The following is a 22,318-nucleotide window of genomic DNA, read 5'->3' as shown; positions in this document are numbered from 1 at the left end:
ATGTTGTGTTGGCGGAGTGTAAGATCATATCATTGCTGTAAAGAATTTTTGGGAAAAATAACGTAAGCACTTCATAGCTAGGCTGCCAAGTTTCAAGTAAATGCGTGCCCCAATTTCCATGCAACTAAATGTGTCATCGTTAACACGGAAATTATTTTTAGATATAAGCATGGAAGGTTCAAAGTTAAAAAATTTTAATAGACGAAATGAACTTTCTTTGAAGACTACCAAGATTCCTCTTTATTAATTAGTATGAATATTAGGTGTATCTCAATGTGGAGACTTTGCCACTTCAAAAAGAAATAAGTTGGTGTCATTATTATTATTATTGATTTATATAGCACCAGCATCTTCTGTGGCGCTGTACAACAGCATATGGGGTATACCAATACACAATAAACAATGCAACAGTTAGTACAAGACAATGGGGGATTACCGTTGATGTAGTGAACAAATCAACTACAGATTTTTACACAGGAGTGGGAGGTATATACACACATTGCACAGCATTGTGAGACAGAAGAGGAATAGAGCCCAGGCCAGAAAGTCTTACAGTCTAAGGCTTCTTTCACATCTAGAACGCATGCAGGAACCGTTCTCCTACACACGTTATATGTTTCGACAAGGCTTGTCGTTGGGATGTTGCTGTGCGACGTAATCAACAGCGGTAGTTATTCATTCACCGGATGGAAAAATGCTGGCTCCGAACGTTTTGTTTAAAAGCTCCCGGGTGTGTCGAACCACAAGGCACCAAAATGCAGCTTTGGATGCGAAAGGTAAGATGAAAGTCTATGAACTTTCATTTTACCTTGGTTAATGCAAAGTTTTGACTTTGCCTCAAAACACGGAAAACAGACTCAGATGTGAAAGAGCCCTAAAGTTTTAAGAAAGATGGCAGTAGGTAAAGGGAAGCTGTGTATGAGAAGGTAGAAATGGTGGTCGGTGGCCAAAGTGTCCTAGGTAAGAGAGTATGCTTGCTTGAAGAGATGAGTTTTTGGATTGCGCCTAGAAAGCGTAAGTGTGGATGAGTGGCGGTTGAGTTGAGGGACAGTGTTTCAGAAGGAAGAGGATCAAGAGACGTCTTATAATTGTGAGTAAGAAGAGGTGACCAGAAAAGAAGACAAGAGAATATTATTAGTAGAGCAGAGATTGCGTGTAGGATGGTATCTTGAAATAAGTTTATTTAGATAAGAAGAAACTAGGTTGTGGAGATCTTTGTAGGTGAGAGTAAAGATTTTAAATTGTATCCTTTATGCAATTGGCAGCCAGTAAAGGGACTGACAGAGGGGGATAGGGCTGGAGAAGCGGGAGTAGAGGCGAATAAATAAGTTGTGCAGCAGTGCTCATGATGGACTGTAGTGGAGCTAAACGGTTGTCGGGGAGGCTGCATATCAGAGAGTTGCAAATAGTTAAGTCTATAAATAATTAGGACATGCACCAGAAGTTTGGTAGTGTCCTGTGTAAGAAAAGGGCAGATGTGGAAGTTGTTTTTAGGTGGAGGCAAATAGGGGAGGATAGTTTGTCAATGTGTGGTTTTAAGTGCCAATGCCATCAACAGAAATAGTAATGTCAGGCAGGAGCATTGAATTTTGAGGTGTGAAGATAACCATTTCCGCATTGTCCTTATTGAGTTTTAGAAAATCGAAGGACATGAAGGAAGCAATTGCATTGAGACAGTCAGGGACACGAGCTGTTAAAATATCCAAGTCAGGGGCTGAAATGTAGATTTGGTGTCTTCAGCATATAGGTGATAATGGAAGCCAATGGAGCAAACAATATTACAGTATGTTACATAATACAGAATGGAGGATCCCACTGTAGTTACCTCAACAGATGCAGTGCATCTTGGTCATTTTGGGGGACAATCTAGCAAGTGTACAGGTGTTTCCCAAATTTGGTGGGCTCCACATTAGTAATCTGTCAATTGACATAATAGTTGATTAAGGACTATTATACTCCCCACATCCTACTTATATTAACACATCTGGGATACAGTTTGGGCACCACACTATAGAAAGAACTTTGATCTTCTAGAATGGGTACAAATATAGGCAACTGAACGAATCAGAGGGATGGAAGGTCTCACTTACCAAGAAAAGCTGGACAAATGGGGCTTATTTAGCTTGAAAAAAAAGATGACTGAGAGGTGACCTGATTGATTATAAATAAATCAGAAGGAAAATTTAGCTGCCAGTGTGCCATTTACCGGTTATAAACATGTTAATAACAAATACAATTTGGGTCACTGACAGGGAAAATCAAGTGTACATTATGTGTTAAATAAGAAGTTTTGAATCAGGATGATACCATTTATTGGCTAACTTAAAAGAATAAGAGTAAGCAAGCTTTCGGCTGTATAGCCTTCGTCGGGCTTCAATCCTGTTTGCTCACAAGATGTTGGACTAGACAGCTACATACATGCAACTTTAAAACATCAAAAAAATCAACATCTTGCAAGTAAACAGGACTGAAGCCCGATGAAGGCTATACAGCCGAAAGCTTGCTTACTCATATTCTTTTAAGTTAGCCAATAAATGGAATCATCCTGATACAAAACTTCTTGCTTTTACTGATGGCTAACACAGTACAATACCCTATTGCTACTACTATGTGTTAAATAATTAAATGATTCCTTCAATACGGCAGTGCTGATTGTGCTTTGTGACAATTCCAACACCGATCACCAAATGCGTAAAGAGGCTTACCAGAGACCTCCAGGCCTAAACTACAGTATAAGGTCTTAATGTTTTCTGTCAACCTCCACATGTCAGATATCTAATCAACTGACTTTCAGCATTCAAATTTCTATTGTTCCATCTGCTCAGCAGGGCCGTAAATGTAATAGAAACAGTTAAGAAAAAAAGAAGCTTCTAAGTATATACCCTTAAAATCTAATATTAATCTTCAAAAAGGTTCCATACAATAAAAATGTGGACTCACATCTAGGCCCATGTTACAGGACCCAACACACATAAAAGCATTTATCACACACACCCTCTGCACCCCCAGTGTCCACTCATCCAACCAGTTTCGCTAATGGACCTCCATAAGGGCTAGTTGACCAGATATCTGATGTGTGGAGGTTGTTGAAAGGACCATTAGGACCTTATAGTTTAGGCCTGGAGGTCTCTGGTAAGCCTCTTGCAGTATTTGGTATTGAAGGATTTATTACTGGTCATTCTGAGGACTGGACTTTGGCAGCAACATTTTGCTTATTTTTGAATTCTTAGTTTGTGTAGTACATATTCCCATTTAGCATTCTAATTAAATTATTTCTCTTGCTGCATTATTTTTTTCTTTTACTTTTTTCCCCCTTACAATATATATAGATGCACCTGATTTTACAGGAATAAAAAATGACGGCATTAAGTTGTGTTTCTGTCATAGATCTGATAATCCCTAAAATAAATTATTATCAAGAAAATCCTTTCCTTATATAAATAATACAGTACATCATGTAAAGTCATGCAGATAAACGCTTTTAAAAGACTGCCAGTGTATAATCTCTAGGCCTCAGATCTGACATATTACAGTTTTAGAGTAAATGTCAAGCAGACTTACTGCTTATTAACTAGGAGGAATAGTGGACTCTCTGTCGGGAATGAAACATATTTTCTTATACCTCAGCTTATTGCGTATCTGGGTGGTATTATCTTCTTCGAGAGCTGTACCAGAGAAGGATTAGTAGCATGTCAGGCTTCCCTGCCAAACACTCTTCTGCTGAGTGAGATCTTAGTTTGCATAGATTTTGCAAGTGGAAAAAGCAATTGCCTGCCTTAGCCGGCTGTCCAAGGGTTAATCGCTTCTTTTGGGAGTCTGCCTGCTCCTCAGATGAGCCCTTGCTCTCTTGTAATTGGGAAAAACTTTACTTGAATCTTTTTATAAGGACCTTTGAAATGTTAATGAAAACTTCTACTGTGTTAATGGTAAAATATATTTTCAAATTATAATCAGAGTGAGTTTAATTAGTCTGTAAAAAAGTGATAGTTTTTTTTTTCTTGGAATAGGAGTTACTGTCCCTAAGGATCACACAGCACAATATTCATTTAAAGCATGGAATTTCATTCTCAGTAATATATGCTTAAAGAGAATCTGTACTCTAAAATTCTTACAACAAACAGCATACCATTCTATTCGTGATGTTCTCCTGGGCCCCTCTGTGCTGTTTCTGCCACTCCCTGCTGCAAACCTGGCTTGTAATTGCCAGTTTTAATCAGTGTTTACAAACAAAAGACATGACTGCTAAAAGCTTGTGATAGGCTCTGTGAAGCTCTGTCTGTGACTCACACAGAGCCTGCAGGGGGCGTGGAGAGGGTGTGTATAGCTTCTATCCTATCACAAGCAGAGCTGCACATTCCAGCCCGAGTGCCTAAGCCCGACAAAGCCGTCAGAGGAAAGAAGATTCGATTATATAACAGAGATAATACAGCCACTGTGCAACTAGGAAAGTCTGCAGTAAGACACACCACATTAGAACAGGTATAGGAACTTACAGGATAGAAGAAATAAGGCTGAAAATTTTGTTACAGAGTCTCTTTAAAGTGAGCTTCTCAATGCAACCCTCACCCTTTCGACACTTACTGTATTATATTGTTAGAATAGGAATTCAAGGTTAAAAAATAATAAAAGTTTGAACGCTTTTTTATAGGCCTCAAGCTTTGCTCCTGACACTGTAGTAAGAGCACCAATTACAGAGCTAATGAAACAGTTTAGACTGCCATTTGAGAAGGGGCATGTCCAGTAGCATAGCAATAGGGGATTCAGAGGTAGCGACCATACCAGGGCCCATAGATGAGAGGTGCCCAGTGGGGGCCCTCCTTCAACCACTTTAATATATCTTTATTAGTGCTGAGCTGGTAATGATCATCTCTATGTGTGCTTTGATTAGTTGTATCCATTAACCTTCTTAGCGGTAACCCCGAGTCAGGATTGGGCCGTAAATCCGCAGCTCAATACGGTAACCCTGAGCCTGACTCGTGGTAGCCATCGGGAGGTGAATGCAGAGCATTGCACACAGCAGGCTTTGCAACTCACCTCCCCATGGATCCTGATACTGGCAGCTTTTTGTCTTTTGATCCTCGGAGGCTCTGAATGCCTTTGGTGAGGTCACCGTCTGTTGTCATGATGATAGCTGAAGATCTCACTATAGGGGTACAGTGCTACCCAAAGGTCAGAGGGAGAACTGCAGCGCTGGATCCAGGGGAAGTGATGCTGCAGATCTCTTGACAGTATGATTTTTTTCCTGGTTTTAGGGTCTAAAAACGTGAGAAAAAAGGAGCTTTATCAGAAACAACTGTGCATTCTCCCTCTAGTAACATGGTGTCCAGCAGAGACTAATGTCTGGGACTGGATTTACTAGATACTAGGGCTCTCTATTATTACCGATTTACTGCTGGAGAGAGTTATTATATGTATCATGCTGGTATCCTTTATAGGTCAACAAAACAACAAACATAAGTGTTTATTCTATCTTGGTATATGATAATTTCCCTGATATATTTATATGGTGTTGTGTGCTGGGATTTCTGTAGCATTATTTAAAATAAATTTATTTTTTCAAGCAACAGATGAGATAATCAATGGTACGTCTAGTCCTTATCCTATATATGACTTTCCTTTAACCCCACAGTCTTATTTTATATGTAAAATTAAAATCTGGTTTTGAAGTTTGGATTATCTCATAAATATGAGGCTATTTTTTTATGTTATTTAGCTCCCATACAGATGTATATTTAACTAGTGAAGTTGTTATCCATTCCCTGCACTTGGATGTGTTTTTTTTCAGGCATACAAACTTTTTACGACCTGTAGAGAAATGCTACAGTCAGACTGCAGAGGAACTATTATTTAGAGTCCTGAATTGTGAACACTTTTACAGTGAGAAAACAGAAAGGAACACAGCCTGGTACTACGGAGGGTTGGGCCTGTACTTGTTTATTTCATCATGTAATTTTAGATACCTTTTTAAAGGGAGTCTGCAGGGAAAATCCAAATAACAGACAGATACTCACCTAAGGAGAGGGAAGGCACTGAGACCTATAGAGCCTCTCCGTTCTCCTCCTGGTCTCCGCATTACCGAGCAGGCTCACCAGTTAGCAGTTCACGACCATTCAGTTGTGGCCTGCTCTCTGCCACATTGGGTGGCCTTCGGGAAGCCCTCGGCTTCCATAGATGGGCCGTTCTGTACTGCGCACGCGTGAGTGCCCTCTCTCGTACCCTCATGTGTGCGCAGTACAGAGCCGCCCATATTCAGCAGCCCAAGTGCTACTGCGGCAAGAGATTCAAATGGAGGAGCCTGCAGGGGGACAAGGACACCAGGAGGAGAATAAGAAGGGCTCTATAGGACCAAGGGCCTTCTCTCTCCTTAGGTGAGTATCTGTTTTTTTATTTTGATTTAGGGCGCATTCACAGTGGGACGTTATTGTCCTGCATTATAAAGTCATTATAACGCAGGTTATCACACTGTAATGTTAAGCTTATGTGACATTCACGTCACATTGTAAATGTTGCGTTATGGTAACTCACTGCTTGCAGTTAGGGATGGTCGCAAATGTTGAGTTTTGATTCCGCAGAAATTCCGATTTCCACCAATGCCGATTACCGATTCCACGGATTTCTGACTGGTTTCCGATTTCTGAGATCGGATTTCCGAGTAGTGGTATTTTTTGTCATTTTTTTGCATTCTCTGATTGGCTAAATACTTCCGAGCTGACTCTGCATTCTCTGATTGGTCCAATGCTTCCGAGTTCTGTGACTGGGCTAAAATTACCGAGTTGTGGTAATGTGGTATTTCTACAGAAATCTGATTTCCAAGTTCTGATTTCCGAGTAGTGCTTCCTTTGTCATTTTTTTTCATTCTTTGATTGGCCAAATACTTCCGAGTCGTTTCTGCATTCTCTGATTGGTCTGTTGATTTTGAGTTCTGTGATTGGGCTAAGATTACCGAATTGCAGTAATGCAGTATTTCCGTAGAAATCCAATTTCCAATTTCCGAGTTCCAATCGGAAATTCAGATTTCTGATCGGAAATTCGGAAATTTCAATCCCACAAAATCTGAATGAGCATCCCTACTTGCAGTGCGTTACCTCAAACGCAGACGTTAAACAGATACAGAGAGGCATACTTTTCATTGCCTCTATGCTCCACTGTATCAACTACTTGCCACGGGAATGCAGTTACCACCAATGTGCATTACCACTTTTTTTTTGCATTGCGTTGTAATGCTGCATTGCAACTTTAATGTTACATTACAATGCAATTTTCCACTGTGAATATGCCTTTACACTTCAGACTTGCTTTAACGTAACTATTTCTGCCGCCCGGACATGATGCTCATGTCCATGCGGCTGCTCTGCAGCGGTGCCGCGCTTCGGAGTGCTCCCACGCGCGATTGCGGGCGCGCCCCCGTGCTGTCCCTCGGTAGCCCTAAGATCAGTGAATGGGAACATGGTTCCCGATCACCGATCCATGTCCCCAGCAGGAAAATCGAAGCACTCTTAATAGAGGCTTCAGTTTCTCTGCACGTAAAATTTTCCGCATCCTCCTTGTGCTTCCGGTTAGCGAGAATCACAAGGAGGAAAAAAACTCAAGGTGGCCATCTTGTGGCCAAATAGTGAAACTACATCTACATATTTTTTACATTACAATTTACACATAAAATTACATTAAAAATTAACTGTTTATTTCCCACACCAAAATATTACCCAAATAAAATGTTTAATGGAAAAAAAATACATAAATAGTTACCTAAGGGTCTGAACTTTTTAAATATGCATTTGAAGGGGGTATACTACGAACATTTTTTAAATTATAAGCTTGTAAATAGTGATGGACGCAAAACGGAAAAAAATGCACCTTTATTTCCAAATAAAATATTGGTGCCATACATTGTGATAGGGACAAAATGTAAATGCTGTCATAACCGAGACAAACGGGCAAATAAAATACATAGGTTTTAATTATAGTAGTGTGGATTATTTTAAAGCTATGATGGACAAAAACTGAGAAATAATGAATTTTTTCATTTTTTTTCTTATTAATCCTGTTAAAATACATTTATAAAAAAATAATTCTTAATTGTGTTAAGTAGTGATAACGTTATTAGCGAATGAATGGGAGGTGAAAGTTGCTCTATGCATAAGGTAAAAAACCCCTGTGGGCTGAAATGGTTAGGAGATTGCTATTTTCAGTTGAAATCTTTAAAGCGGAATATAACCCTGCATTTCAACTTTGCTCTAAAACATTATTTACAGCATATTATATGCAAAAATCTTTTTTTTTTTTACTAGACCAGCATTGGAAGGGTTAAACACAGAGGTTTCAAGTTCCGTGGAGAGATATGCAGAAGTTCAGATTGTTACATTCTATTTAGTTAGATGTATCTATTGATAAATGTTACACACTCTTTGGCTGTCCTCCAAGCTCCTTCTCAGTCAGAGAGAGTGAGTCACATTCAACACTTAGATACATTTATTTAAACAAAATGTATCTATTTCAGCTTCGGATGCGTCTGCAGAAATCTCCAGGAACTTTAAAGCCCTGTGCAACCCTTCCAATGCTGGTCTAGTAAAAAAAAATGCTGGTTGCATATAATATACTGTAAATAATGTTTTAGAGTAAAGTTGAAATGCAGGGTTATATTCCGCTTTAATTATCCATAGAATATAGAAGTAGGAAAAGCTTTATCTTTAACAAAGTGTTATTTTGTTATTTTACTTTTTAAAAAATATGCTTGTTAAGAGAAAATTCAGAAATTTCACATGGAATGCTGAAAAAATGCCAAATTTTGCAGATTTCAAGTTTGCTTTACCATATTGTGAATTTATAGTTTACTAGCTAGACGCCCGGCGTTGCCCGGGTATGTATTTGGTTGGTGTTGACTCCGCCCACTTTTCTAACCCTAACACACAATGGCCTCAATTCACTAAGATCATGCTAGAGATAATAAGGCAAGAGAAAACTTACCTCCACACGTGAGAGAGTTATCTTACCTCTTCATTCCTTAAGTTACCTCTCCTGTAGTTAATTTACCTCCTCTGTAATTAATTTACCTCCTCTGTAGTTAATTTACCTCCTCTGTAGTTATTTTCACATGCAGCTAATTAACAGCCTGTCTTTAACTCTGGAGTTATTTTAAGGATTGGAGAGTTAATTTAAAGACAGAAGAGTTAACTTTAGGCTTGCCTGAGGTAAAATGTTTCCTGAATACTACATGCCTTATCACCATGGTAACAACTCTAGAAGAGTTATTAAAGACAGGAGATAAGTTTAGTGAATTGAGGCCAATGACTCAATGACCTAATTTGTGAGCTTTGCATTGTTTGGCATCAATAATTTGCATTGAAATGAAACAAATCTGATTGGCTGTGGCTCCACCCTCTTTTCTGATTTTGAACCCCAGTCACCAAATGACCAACTGTACCAGGTTTTAAGCTTGTGTCCTTAACAGTGCAAGAATGGCAGCAATTGAATATGCCCCTTGAAAAGCAATAAATGAATTTGGATTGGCTTTTGTAGGCTCCACCCTCTTTTATGAATATTAATCCCAGTCACCCAGTGACCAACTGTGCAAAGTTTGAGAACCCTACCGTTAACAGTGTAAGAATGGCTGTAGTTTACATTTTCCCAGTGAAATTTCTATTTGTCTCCGCCCACTGATGACCCAGCATTGCCTGGGTATGTACTTGGCTGGCGTTGGCTATGCCCACTTTTTGTAATAGTAACAGACAATTACTTCAGTGACCAAATTTGTGAGCTTTGCAGTCTTTGGCATCAATAATTTCCATTGAAATGAAACAAATCTTATGGGCTGTTTGTGTCTCCACCCCTTTTCTGCAGTTGAACCCCAGTCACCCAATAAATAACTGTACCCAGTTTGGGGCTTGTGCCATTAACAGTGCAAGAATGGCAGTAATGAAATACTTCCCTTGAAAATTAATAGATTAATTTTGATTGGCTTTTGTAGGCTCCATCCACTTTTATGAATAATAGCTGATGAATCGGTGTTGCCCAGGTATGTATTTGGCTGGTGTTAGCTCCGGCCACTTTTTCTAACCCTAACACACAATTACTTAATGACTAAGTTTGTGAACTTTGGGGTCTTTGTCATCAATAATTTGTATATTCCCATAGAAATTAAGCAAATCAGATTGGCTGTTTGTGGCTCTGCATCTCTCTGGCATTTGAACCCCAGTGACCCAATGACCAACTGTAACAGGTTTGAGGCATCTGCTATTAATAGAGCAAAAATAGAAGCAATTTAAATATTCCCCTTGAAAATAAACAGGTGAATTTTGATTGGCTGTTATAGGCTTCACCCACTTCCCATAATATTAATCTCAGTCACCCAGTGACCATCTGGGCAAAGTTTGAGAACCCTTGCCATTAACAGTGTAAGAATGGCTGCAGTTTATATTTTCCTAGTGAAATGTGTTTTTGGCTCCGCCCAATTTTTGTAACCTTGACACACAGTCACTCAATGACCAAGTCTGTAAACTCTGGGGTCCTTGGCATCAACAATTTGTAATTTACCAGTGAGATGAAACAAATCTGATTGGGTGTTTGTAGCTGCACCCCTTTTTCTGAATTTGAACCCCAGTGACCCAATGACCAACTGTACCAGGTTTGAGGCTTGTACCATTAACAGTGCAATAATGGCAGCAATGTAAATATTCCCCTTGAAAATCAACAGGTGAATTTTGATTTTCTTTTTTGGCTCCACCCACTTTTTTGAATATAAATCCCAGAAAATCCCAGTGACCAAGTTTTAAGCTTTTGGGTTTCTGCCATCAAAATTGTGTGAATGGTAGCAGTTTATCCAGTAAAGTAATCTGATTGGCTGTTTGTGGCTCCACCCCTTTACTGCATTTGAACCCCAGCCACTTCATGACTGAATGTAGCTGGTTTGAGGTTTCTGCCATTATTAGTGTAAGAGTGGCAGCAGGTTCAATATTTCCCTTAAAAATCAATAGGTGAATTTTGATTGGCTGTTGTAGGTTCCACCCACTTTCCTGAATATTAATCCCATTCATCCATTGACCAACTGTGTCACGTTTGAGAACCCTGCCAATAACAGAATGGCTGAAATCAATCTAACAAATCTGAATAGCTGTTTGTGGCTCCGCCCCCTTTAGTAAATTTGGACCCCAGTCACCTATCAGCTAAGAGGCCTCTGCCATTAACAGTGTAAGAATGGTAGCAATGTAAATATTCCCCTTGAAAATCAATAGGTGAAACTTGATTGGCTGTCATTGGCTCCACCCACATTTCTGAATATTAATCCCAGTCACCCAGTGACCCACTGTGTCAAGTTTGGGAACCCCGCCATTTAAAGTGTAAGAATGGCTGCAGTTTATATTTTCCCCTGGAATAAAATGCAGTTGTTGGCTCCGCCCACTTTTTCTAACCTTAACATACAGTCACTCAATGATCAAGTTTATGAGCTTTGGGCTTTTGGTATCAATTATTTGTATATTCTCATTGAAATTAAACAAATCTGATTGGCTGTTTGTGTCTCCGCCCCCTTTCCGAATTTGAACCCCAGTCACCCAGTGACTAACAGTACCAGGTTTGAAGCATCTGCTATTAACAGTGTAAGAATGGCAGCAATGTAAATATTCCCTTTGAAAATCAACAGGTGAATTTTAATTGGCTGTTGTAGGCTCCACCCACTCTTGAATATCCATCCCATTCACCCAGTGACTAACTGTGCAAAGTTTGAGAACCCTGCCAGAAACAGTGTAAAAATGGCTGCAGTTTATATTTTCCTAGTGAACTTTATTTTTGGCTCCGCCCACTTTTTGTAACCTTGACACACAGTCACTCAATGACCAAGTTTGTGAGCTTTCAGGTTCGTGGCATCAAAAATGTGTGAATGGAAGCAGTTTATCCAGCAAGGAAATCTGATTGGCTGTTTGTGGCCCCGCCCCTTTGGTGAATTTGGACCCCAGTCACCCAATGACCAACTGTACCAGGTTTGAAGCCTCTGCCACTAACAGTGTAAGAATGGCAGCAGTTTTAATATTCCCCTTGAAAATCAATAGGTGAATTTTGATTGGCAGTTGTAGGCTCCACCCACTTTCTTGAATCTTAATCGCATTCACCCAGTGACCAACTGTGGCAAGTTTGAGAACCCTGCGATTAACAGTCTAAGGCTCAACACACACCATACAATCTTGGTTGTTCAATCTTACCACTTTCATGTAGTATAAGAGCATATCCAATCAATCATTCAAGGTATTTTCAATCTGTTGGCCCTTATACTACATATATTTGGTAAATCTGTACAACCAAGATTGTATGGTGTGTGTTGAGCTTAAGAATGGCTGCAATTTACATTTTTCCATTTAAAATGAACGGCTGAAATTTGATTGGCTGTGTTAGGCTCCTCCCACCTTTCCTGGATTTGTAACATCGGTCACCAAGTGACCAACTGTGCCAAGTGTGGGGACTCTGGCTTGATTACTGTGAGAATGGCAGCCTTTTCCATTTTTTCCATTGACTTGAATGGGTGAAATCTGATTTGCTGTTTGTAGCTCCGCCCAGGTGTGCAGGGGGGCCGCGAGACCCCCAGAACATATCATCCCAGGTAGTAAGGGATCTGTATACCAAGTTTCGTTCAAATCGGTCAAGCCGTTTTCGCGTGATCGTGGCACATACACACACACATACATCCGATTTTATATATATAGAATGAAAACACATTTTTGCAGCAACCATAAGATTAGTTATGGTTCTAGTGAATTTGTGATTATATGTTTACAATAGATTGCAATTTTGTTTAGAATGTTCACATTACAGAATTTTCTTATTCATGTTCATTGAGCATGCTCAATAGCCTTTTTTCATTTATGTGAAAAAAAGTGTGTGCGCATTGCACAAACTTAATTCCTTGTAACATTCAGAATTTACTCGTCAAAATTATGTGAATTTGTGTCAACTTGAAGTTGTGAAATTCCAGTGTGGAAGTCGGAATTCTGTGAAATCCTTGCACTCATCCCTAATGATTTCAGAATTCAAAGTTTTTGATTATGATAACAAATATATTTAGGTGGGTTGTCATGAAGCTCCCAGAATACCAGAAAAAAGGGAGAGAAAACAGGAGCCAATAGTGCAAAGTTCAAATTACACCTTACAGAATAGTAGATAGGTGTTATACTCATGTTTTCAGGGTTGCTATTAGATGGCGATCACCATCAATGCATACGGAAGGTTCCCGCTTTCACTCAGGCTGGGGTGTCCATCCCTGATGGGCGCTCTCCAGAAGATTAAGCTCCTTGATGTATGCTCGATGTATGGAGTAATTGTAGACAGACTCTCAAACTTAATTTAAAACCTTCAAATTAAGGTGTAAATTGATACAAACAATGGGAAGGATCACCAAGTACAATAAAATGCATTAAAAATGGTAACAATAGAGAGGAATAGGTTAGCCAACCTCTCTAGGTGAATGAGCCAGTTGAACACCGACCGACTAATGGAAACAAATGCTTATACCTGTTTCATTCAAGCCACCTGGCATAACTTGTTACAGACCTGAGGAAGCAGGGTTAACTTGCAAAACGCATAGTCTACCCTTTGTGCAATAAAAATATTTTCCATTACTGTGTTCAACTGTGTTCAACTCACCTAAAGAAGTAGGCCAACCTAATGTTTTTAGTATTGTTAATACATTTTATTGTTTTGTTTTGTTTTTGTTTTTGTTTTTTGCAGGTAAAATAAATTACCTATGACGATGACGTTGAAAATCTATGACCCGTGTTTGCTTTATGGTTTCATATAGCATAACAGAAACATTGTGCTTTCTTTTCCAGAAGCGTAAAAAACACATTCCCTGTGTTGTCCAGCTGGAATGGACCTTTTGCTATGTTAACACCTGTCGGAGATGGTACTCTTGCTCTCCAGTTAAGGTAATGCGACTAGTGCTCTATCAAAATGATCTGTACAATCTGTAAAAATAAGTATAAATAAGTACAAATATCAACAGAGATCTGTTTTGTTTTGCAACTATAATTATATTTGTAAGACGATGTGCTACTATGGGCTATAAGTTATGTTTTGCAGATCAATAATAGTTTACAAAAACTATTTTAGCATTGAGTCTTGTGCTTTTTTTAAAAAAAAACCTTTGGAGACAGAGCTTTCTGTCATGCTGCCCCTACCCCGTGGAATGCCTTGCCAAATGTGATCAAGACAGCTCCAAACCCGAACACGTTTAAAGCAAAACTGAAGAGCCACCTGTTTATTCTGGCGTTTATGATCACATAACTTTTTCCCCTGTACACATCACTTTGTAGAGATCTGGAACAAGCTTATGCACTTTGGGACCTACTACGAGAGAAAAGTACTTTACAAATGTTTCATTGTTGTTTTCAAAGTGGCTAAAGATAATTCAAAGAGAAAACAATGGAATGCACTTGAGGTTAACCACCACTTCCCATATAGGCTACAATCATTAAAATGGTGTGTTTACAAGGCATGCTGATGGAAGGTTAATCAAAATGAAGTAATAAAGAAGGAGCTGAAGCACTATCCCAAACGTCTTAAACCACTAATTGAATTTCCACATAAAGAAAATGCCAAACTTAAAAAGCTGAAGTGATGTGACATATGTGGGGGTGCTGACAAGTATTGAGCCTTACCCAGAAAAAATTGAGCAAGGACGCTGTAACTGCCATACTATTCTACATAATCTACCAGGATATTGATGCACTTGCAACATTTTAACTCTCCCACAAGATATTCCCAGACGGGAAACAATACTTATGGCTGATATTTGGTGGTTCTCCATGATCGGGTCATGCATGACTTAAAGATTTCCAGGCACAGAGACAAAGACATGCCTTCCACTGGGTTTCTTGCTTTCAACACCAAAATAGCCAGTTTTATAATTGATAACCCAATGTTTAACTATTGCATATGAAAGGTCACTGTAACCCAAAGTTTTTGACATTTCATCCTGCATCTGCTTTGCACGTTTTCCTTGGAGAAACAGGAACATGATTATGGTCCTATGCTCTTCCACACTGAACGTCTTTGGAGATGCTGCCATGTTCACTTTGGACCGAAAAAAAAAAGTTAAAATCATAGGCAGTTGATTTTTCTTCATTGAATATAGACAAATAGGCCAGTACAACCAACAATTTACAGCTTCCAGCCTAAAAAACTTTTCTGTGTAAGGCTAACTGGAAATTTGTGGTTCAGGTGTCTCAGGCTTTTATGATTACAGTCAATTTTTACTCAAGATTCCAAGAACACCTTGCTGCTTGAAATTAGTTCTAAGTCCTAAGTAGGGATAGTCAAAAATACTGATTTCCGATTCAGTGGAAATTCCAATTTCCGCCAACAATGCGTTTCTTGCAGTCTCTGATTGACCAATTACTTCCGAGTTGACTCTGCATTCTCTGATTGGTCCAATGCTTCCAAGTTCTGTGATTGGGCTAAAATTACAGAATTACAGAAATATGGCATTTACACTGAAATCTAATTTCCTTTTTCCAGTTTCCAAGTTCAGATTGGAAATGCCGATTTCCGATTGGAAATGTGAAAATTTTATTTCCACAAAACCCGAATAAGCATTCCAGGTCCTAAGGGTAGTCCAAAGGTTTCCCCCATCTTCCTGCAGCCCACAGTCCCAATACTGGGTCCCTCTGAACATATTCAACAAGAGCTTGTCAAATACGGTATGTTCTCATGGCAGTGCACCCATCCAGCCTTTTATCGTTGAAACACGTGCAAAAAGAATATTGATATTTTCGCTCTTTACTAGTCAGAATCTACAGGTAGTATCCGTCAACTACTCAGTATGTGCACCGTGTGTCCAGGGCCGGTTTAAGCAACAATGGGGCCCCAGGGCAAAATAAACCTGGGGGGCCCCCCCAACATATACCCCGGAACAAAAATCGGCATTAGGGGACCTTTTTTGCAGCTGGTATAGTCAGGGTGTGAAGTCCCAATCGGTCAGAGCTCTACATTCTGGCTATCCCAGCCTGCATGGGGAACAAGGGGTTAAAAGGTTTCAGGAGAAGGGACCCCACATAATTTAAAAAAAAAAAACATTCCCACACTCTAAACATTAAAAAAAATTGGGAAAATAGGAAAAAATGCCAGGGATCTTCATACAGCCATATTGCGGCTGTATAGCGATCCCTGGCCAAAGTGCTGCAGCTGCGTATAGACCCCTGGAAACCCCGTCAGGAAATTTATTGCTCTTTCTTTTGATGCATGTAAAATTACACTACCGTTAGGTTTGCTACTAAAAGTTACATTTACCGCATTTAAAACTATACTTTTTTCCTTCTAAACTTTAAAATCGATTTTCTCAAAAACTATAAGGTCTTTTTGAAAAATTGTTTTTTCCTCTTATTCCTAATGATCTCCTTAACATATCCTGCAAATTTAGGGTTTCTAGCATTTAAGGTGGATTTGCTATTAACCATTAAAGTCGGCAGGTTTTTAAATGTGTTTTTTTTTTCCTTTGAAACTTTAAAATCAATTTTCTCAAAAACTATAAGGCCGATTTGAAATTTTTTTTCCTCTTGTAGCCACTGGGGGCCCCTACAAGCTCTGGGGCCCTGGGGCAGCTGCCTCCTTTGCCTTAATGGTAGCGCCGGCCCTGCGTGTGTCAAAAGCTGTCACAAAGCTTTTTGATTGTATAATGCAGCAACTAAATGGAGGTGGAACCTCGGAAGACCAGGAGTTAGAAGAGAGGTTAATGTGTGGTATCTGCTCAGTTTAACCATGTGTCATTCATCCCGGTGGCATACCTAAAGAGCTAGGGGCTTCAGTGCAAGTTTTACTTTGGACCCCCTTCAAGCAATTGATATGTAACACCAAAACCTACCAAGGACAGCTGCAGTATCACAGAGGTATAAGCAGGGGAGTGAAACAGTTTGTTAATGATTACCTCTATTTAACCACCCTGGCGTTCTAATTAAATCGCCAGGGTGGCTGCGGGAGGGTTTTTTTAAATAAAAAAAAAACTATTTCATGCAGCCAACTGAAAGTTGGCTGCATGAAAGCCCACTAGAGGGCGCTCCGGAGGCGATCTTCCAATCGCCTCCGGCGGCAAGAGATAACACGGAAGGCCGCAATGAGCGGCCCTCCGTGTTTCGCTTCCCTCGTCGCCATGGCGACGAGCGGAGTGACGTCATGGACGTCAGCCGACGTCTTGACGTCAGCCGCCTCCGATCCAGCCCTTAGCACTGGCCGGAACTGTTTGTTCCGGCTACGCTGGGCTCGGGCGGCTGGGGGGACCCTCTTTCGCCGCTGCGGCGATCAGGCAGCACACGCGGCTGGCAAAGTGCCGGCTGCGTGTGCTGCTTTTTATTTCGTGCAAATCGGCCCAGCAGGGCCTGAGCGGCAGCCTCTGGCGGTGTTGGACGAGCTGAGCTCGTCCAGACCGCTCAGCAGGTTAAAGTACAGAACAGTCCCTGGTATCTGGCACCAATGGGAATTGCCTGATGCCCATGGCCGGATTTCAGGCAAGGGCACAAAGGCCATGGCCTAGGGCATCAGGAAAGCAAGGGGCGGGCTGTAGGCAGCAGGGTGACAGTAGCAGTTAGTCTGCTTAACATTTGTCCTATTACTTTGAGTTTGATCATAGCAGTTGGCAGCTACCAACAGTTTAATCTGGCACTCTGGGGATTAAGGGGCAGCAAATGGGCACTGACAGTGCCCACCAAAGAGCTTACAATCTAATCCCTGCCAACATGTCACTAAGTGTCCTCAGAGAAGCCTACAATCTAATCTCTGCCGTGTTGGTAGGATGCTGTTGGTTCGGGAGCAGCTGGTGATAGTGAGCCTTGGGCAGTAAAAAGCACAATTCTGGCCCTGCTCATGCCAGATACATATGCTTGTCGGTTGCTAGAGCAACCGGCCTAAAAAGCCCCAAGCAACATATTCTAATCTTCCTGTAGCTCCCAGCGGCGGGTCTGGTCATGTGACACACCAGGAGCTATGCACGGATGCCAGAAAAACGCTAGGAACTACAGGTAGGTTAGAAGATGGAGCTGGAGGCTCAGTAAGTATTTTAATCCTTGCAAAACCCCTGAAACACAGTCCTCGTTATCCCCTCAGGTATGCCGGTTAGTTGAGACTTCCTGAGTTTCAGATAACAGAGACTTTGCTGGCTAGTGTAATGGTTAAGGGCTCCGCCTCCGACACAGGAGACCTGGGTTCGAATCTCGGCTCTGCCTGTTCAGTAAGCCAGCACCTATTCAGTAAGGAGTTCTTTGGGCGAGACTCCCTAACACTGCTACTGCCTACTGAGTGCGCTCTAGTGGCTGCCTAACAAGCATTTTGAGTCCGACAGGAGAAAGGCGCTATACATAAAAAGGAATTATTCTCATTCTCAACACAGTACCAATGAAAAGCTAACAGAGCAGTTGAAGATGTGCCCCTCTAGTCCAAGGGCTTTGGTGCAATCGCTACCCCTGCATCCCCTATTGCCACTGAATCAGCCTCAAAATGTTTGTGTAATTTACATGTCACTGTAATATGTTTCTTATCTATGGAATATGTGATTTTCATTCACCCATTTTATTTTATGCCTGGCACGACAGTGCTCTCCTCTTTCTTATTGGTGACCTATATAAGGGATATAAGAAGAATCCTAATCTAGCAGTCTTTTGAAGCTGATTCTTTCTCTTTCCTAAGCGTTCCATCCTGCTATTGAAAAGTGCCATCCCACTGAATGTATTTAGGGACAATGCTGACTGCCTGTGCTCGCTAATCACGAATAATAGAATAATAAAAGTCATTTGGAATATTCAGTATTTGCATATTTTATTTCTTGCATATTTTATCTGGAATTGCATTTGACTTACAAATCAGGTGAAAGATATAAATAAATATATGGAACATGTTAATTAGATGATGTTATTTTGTTTTTCATCATTATATTAGATGTTTTCCTTAACTTAAAGGACCACTGTCGTGAAAATTGTAAATTTTAAAATATCTGTAAACACATACAAATAAGAAGTATGTTTCTTCCAGAGTAAAATGAGCCATACATTACTTTTCGCCTATGTTGCTGTCACTTACAGTAGGCAGTAAAAATCTGGCAAAACTGACAGGCTTTGGACTAGCCCATCTTTTATTTTATTTTCAAAAGCACTTAGTGATTGGCAGTTGCTCTGTCCAACTGCCCAAAAAAAGTGTGCAGCGAGCAGGGAGGCTGGCCAGCATCTTTGTATACCCTAAATCCTTTTTAGGGAGTGTCTTTGTAAAGAATAAAGGCCATACTGAGACTCCCCCATGAAGAAATGGACTAGTCCAAAACCTGTTGGTTCTGTCAGATTGTTACTACCTACTGTAAGTGACAGCAAAATAGGAAAAAAGTAATTTATGGCTCATTTTACTTATTTGTATATGTTTACATGTATTTGAATGTTACACTTTTTTTGTGATATTAGTCCTTTAAAGGCTGAATTTTATTTCCATTTTTCCTGGTGCATTTTTAAGATGAGAACATATTTATGTGCTTATTTACCATTGAACTTTCTTAGCTCCCACCTGCTGTTGGTAAATATATGTAATCAGGGTTACTTTGTTTCTAAAGTTGGATGATCGCGGTGGTCATGTGATCAGAGACCACACTGATCGGCCTCCCATTACTCTGTGGTTACCAAGGTTGCGAACTGCAGTGTTCACCCCAGGGCTGGATTTACAGCTCAGGAGCCTATAGGCACAGAAGTTGTGGCGCCCCTAAACTCCGCCCCTCAGCAAAGGCCCCACCCCAAGTCACGCCCCCTATTTTTATGAAATAAAACCAGACAAGGAAATGCAGATATTCCCAAAGAAAAATACAGAACAATATGCAAATATTACCAATGATATACAGAATTTACAAAATATAGGACAATATTACCAGCAACAAGCCAAATACAAATCACAAGGAAATAATACGAACAACACAAAAGTTGTATATGGTCTCGCGGGCGGGCCCATGGCTCAGTCATTAGGCCAATCACTACACTGCTACTCAGCCAGTGCAATGATTGGCCTGATGATGGAGCAATGGACTTGTCCATGAGACCATTGGCTACAGTGATAACATAAATTACCAGGGCTGTGGAGTCGGTCCAAAAATCCTCCGACTCCTCAGTTTAGGATTCCACCGACTCCGACTCCACGACTCCGACTCCTCTAATTTGCATATTACAATTTTGTTGATTAAAAGTATGTAACATGAAATTCGTCTCTTAACTGCCAACGCTTAGGAATTTTACAAGACAACTGAAGTGAGAAGGATATGTAACTGCTATATTTATTCCCTTTAGACTAAAACTAGTCCTTGGTAAGAGTACTTGTAAAAGGTACAAACCGGAACAAAGAACATCTATCAGGCCCTAGGCAATGTAAGTGTGGGTACATGTAAGAATGATGTGCAGGTACTCTGCAGGGGAATGAGGAGATTGTAAACAGACAACACCTCTGTGTTCAATGTGCACAGCATTCTCAGTAGATCCCCTGCAGCTCTGTGGAGAGTGCATATGTAGAGTATAGTACTACTGTGTAACAAAGTAAACCTGAGACAGATGAAATTAAAGTTTTATACATACCTGGGGCTTCCTCCAAGGCTCCAGCCGCCTTCAGGATAATCAGTCAATCGTTGTCCTCCTCCACCACCTGGATCTTCTGCTATGAGTCCAGGTACTTGAGCCAGTCAGGCGTAGTGCGCATGCACACACTCCGCCGCCAGGAGCATACTACACCTGTGCAGCACTATTGCGCAGGTGCAGAATGTTCCTGGCTGTGGGAGCGGCATGCGGCCGGACAGCGCTGACTGGCTGAATTACCAGGACTCATAGCAGAAGATCCGGGTGGTGGAGGACAGTGAGGGACTGATTAGCCTGAAGGGGGCTGGAGGAAGCCCCAGGTATGTATAAAACTTTACTTTTCATCCGTCTCCGTTACCCTTTAATTTGTAGTCACCAAACCAAATTTTAATAACATATCAAATTATTTGATTTCATGAGCAAAGAGAGTGCATACATTTGCATAAATCAGCATCAATGCAGAATTATTTCCATCTCGTTGACCATCTCTATTAGTGACACGGCTACACATCAGGCTTTATTCTTACAGCATAGATGTTATTAAGTATATATAAGAGATTCCTGTGTACACATCATATATACAGTCACAATCAGATATGTATATCTGACCTTAAAAATACGGGGACTGCTTTATTGAAGCAGCACAAGCAACTCATTTTGATTGGTTTATTTCATTTTTGTGGACTAACCACAGCTATTACTGTATATATACTGTATATATACATTATTTTTAATGACTATTATCTGAGAAATAGAACATTTTATCATATTTTCTATTTTAATTACAGTTACAAATTCATTAGGAGTCGGAGTCGGTGCATTTTTTCCCGACTCTGACTCCAGGCACCCAAAATTGCCCGACTCCACGACTCCGACTCCACGACTCCGACTCCACAGCCCTGTAAATTACTGTACATCATCTTTGGCTGAAGCTACACTCGGGACACAGTGTGGCATGGAGCTGGGGGAATGCAGAGGATTCAGGAAGACAGAGGGGGACACATTGGGACATCGGCGCACAGGGGGTACAGAGTAAGACACGAGGACAGCAAAGGGGGACACCAGGAGGACACAGGGACAGCACAGCACAGGCATGGGGGACAGCGGATGACACTGGAACAGTAGAGGACACAGGGACAGCAGTTAACTTACCCTTGTCGCTGCCTATAGCCAATGTTCTCGACACTGTGTTTCATGTCCCTCCAATACCTCCACCCTCTGGGTTTGAAGAATTGGAAAGATGGAATGCTATGGAAAGCAACGTGGAGCACATTGGCTATAGGTGGCGGCTAGGATAGGTTAACTGCTTCCCTGCCATGGTCCGCACATTGAAATCATACTTTGGAAAAACACCAAAGCTCATCCCCAATTAGAAGATGTCCTTTCTATATAAATAGTATATAATTAATATCAATATAGCTAGAATATAATGCTAGCTATGATAGGAATTACAGGGGTACGTATAGAGGGTGGGCACAAAAGGAATGCACAGAGGGTGGGCATGGAGGTATTGCACAGAGAGTGGGCACAGGCAGAAGATGCCTAGAGAATGGGTAAGAGGGGGAAGCACAAAGGGTGGGTGCAGGGGGGCACACAGGGGGGGCATGGGTGGGGTATGCACAAAGGGTGATCATGTGGGGGAAGCACAGGTGGGCACGGGTGGGAGAAGCATAAAGGGTGGGCAGAAGGGGAATGCACAGAAGGTGGGCACTGGTGGGGTACACACGGAGGGTGGGCATGGGGGGAGCACAGAGGGT

General features: G+C 40.9%; 1 protein-coding gene across 1 annotated transcript in view; it reads left to right on the top strand.

Moving 5' to 3' along the window:
• Nucleotides 1-9,934: 9,934 nt before the first annotated feature.
• Nucleotides 9,935-22,318, top strand: part of LOC137547228 (enteropeptidase-like) — a 110,387-nt gene continuing 98,003 nt past the window's right edge. The window contains exons 1-2 of the mRNA XM_068270574.1: nucleotides 9,935-10,012; nucleotides 13,812-13,907. Coding sequence (XP_068126675.1) covers nucleotides 13,864-13,907 — 44 coding nt within the window. The 5' untranslated portion in view covers nucleotides 9,935-10,012; nucleotides 13,812-13,863. The remainder of the gene's footprint in view (nucleotides 10,013-13,811; nucleotides 13,908-22,318) is intronic.

This window comes from Hyperolius riggenbachi, chromosome 2, assembly GCF_040937935.1.
Source record: "Hyperolius riggenbachi isolate aHypRig1 chromosome 2, aHypRig1.pri, whole genome shotgun sequence".
In the NCBI taxonomy this organism is placed as follows: Eukaryota; Metazoa; Chordata; class Amphibia; order Anura; family Hyperoliidae; genus Hyperolius; species Hyperolius riggenbachi.
Note: the sequence above shows the minus strand (reverse complement) of the source record. Positions and strands in the feature narration are given on the sequence as shown.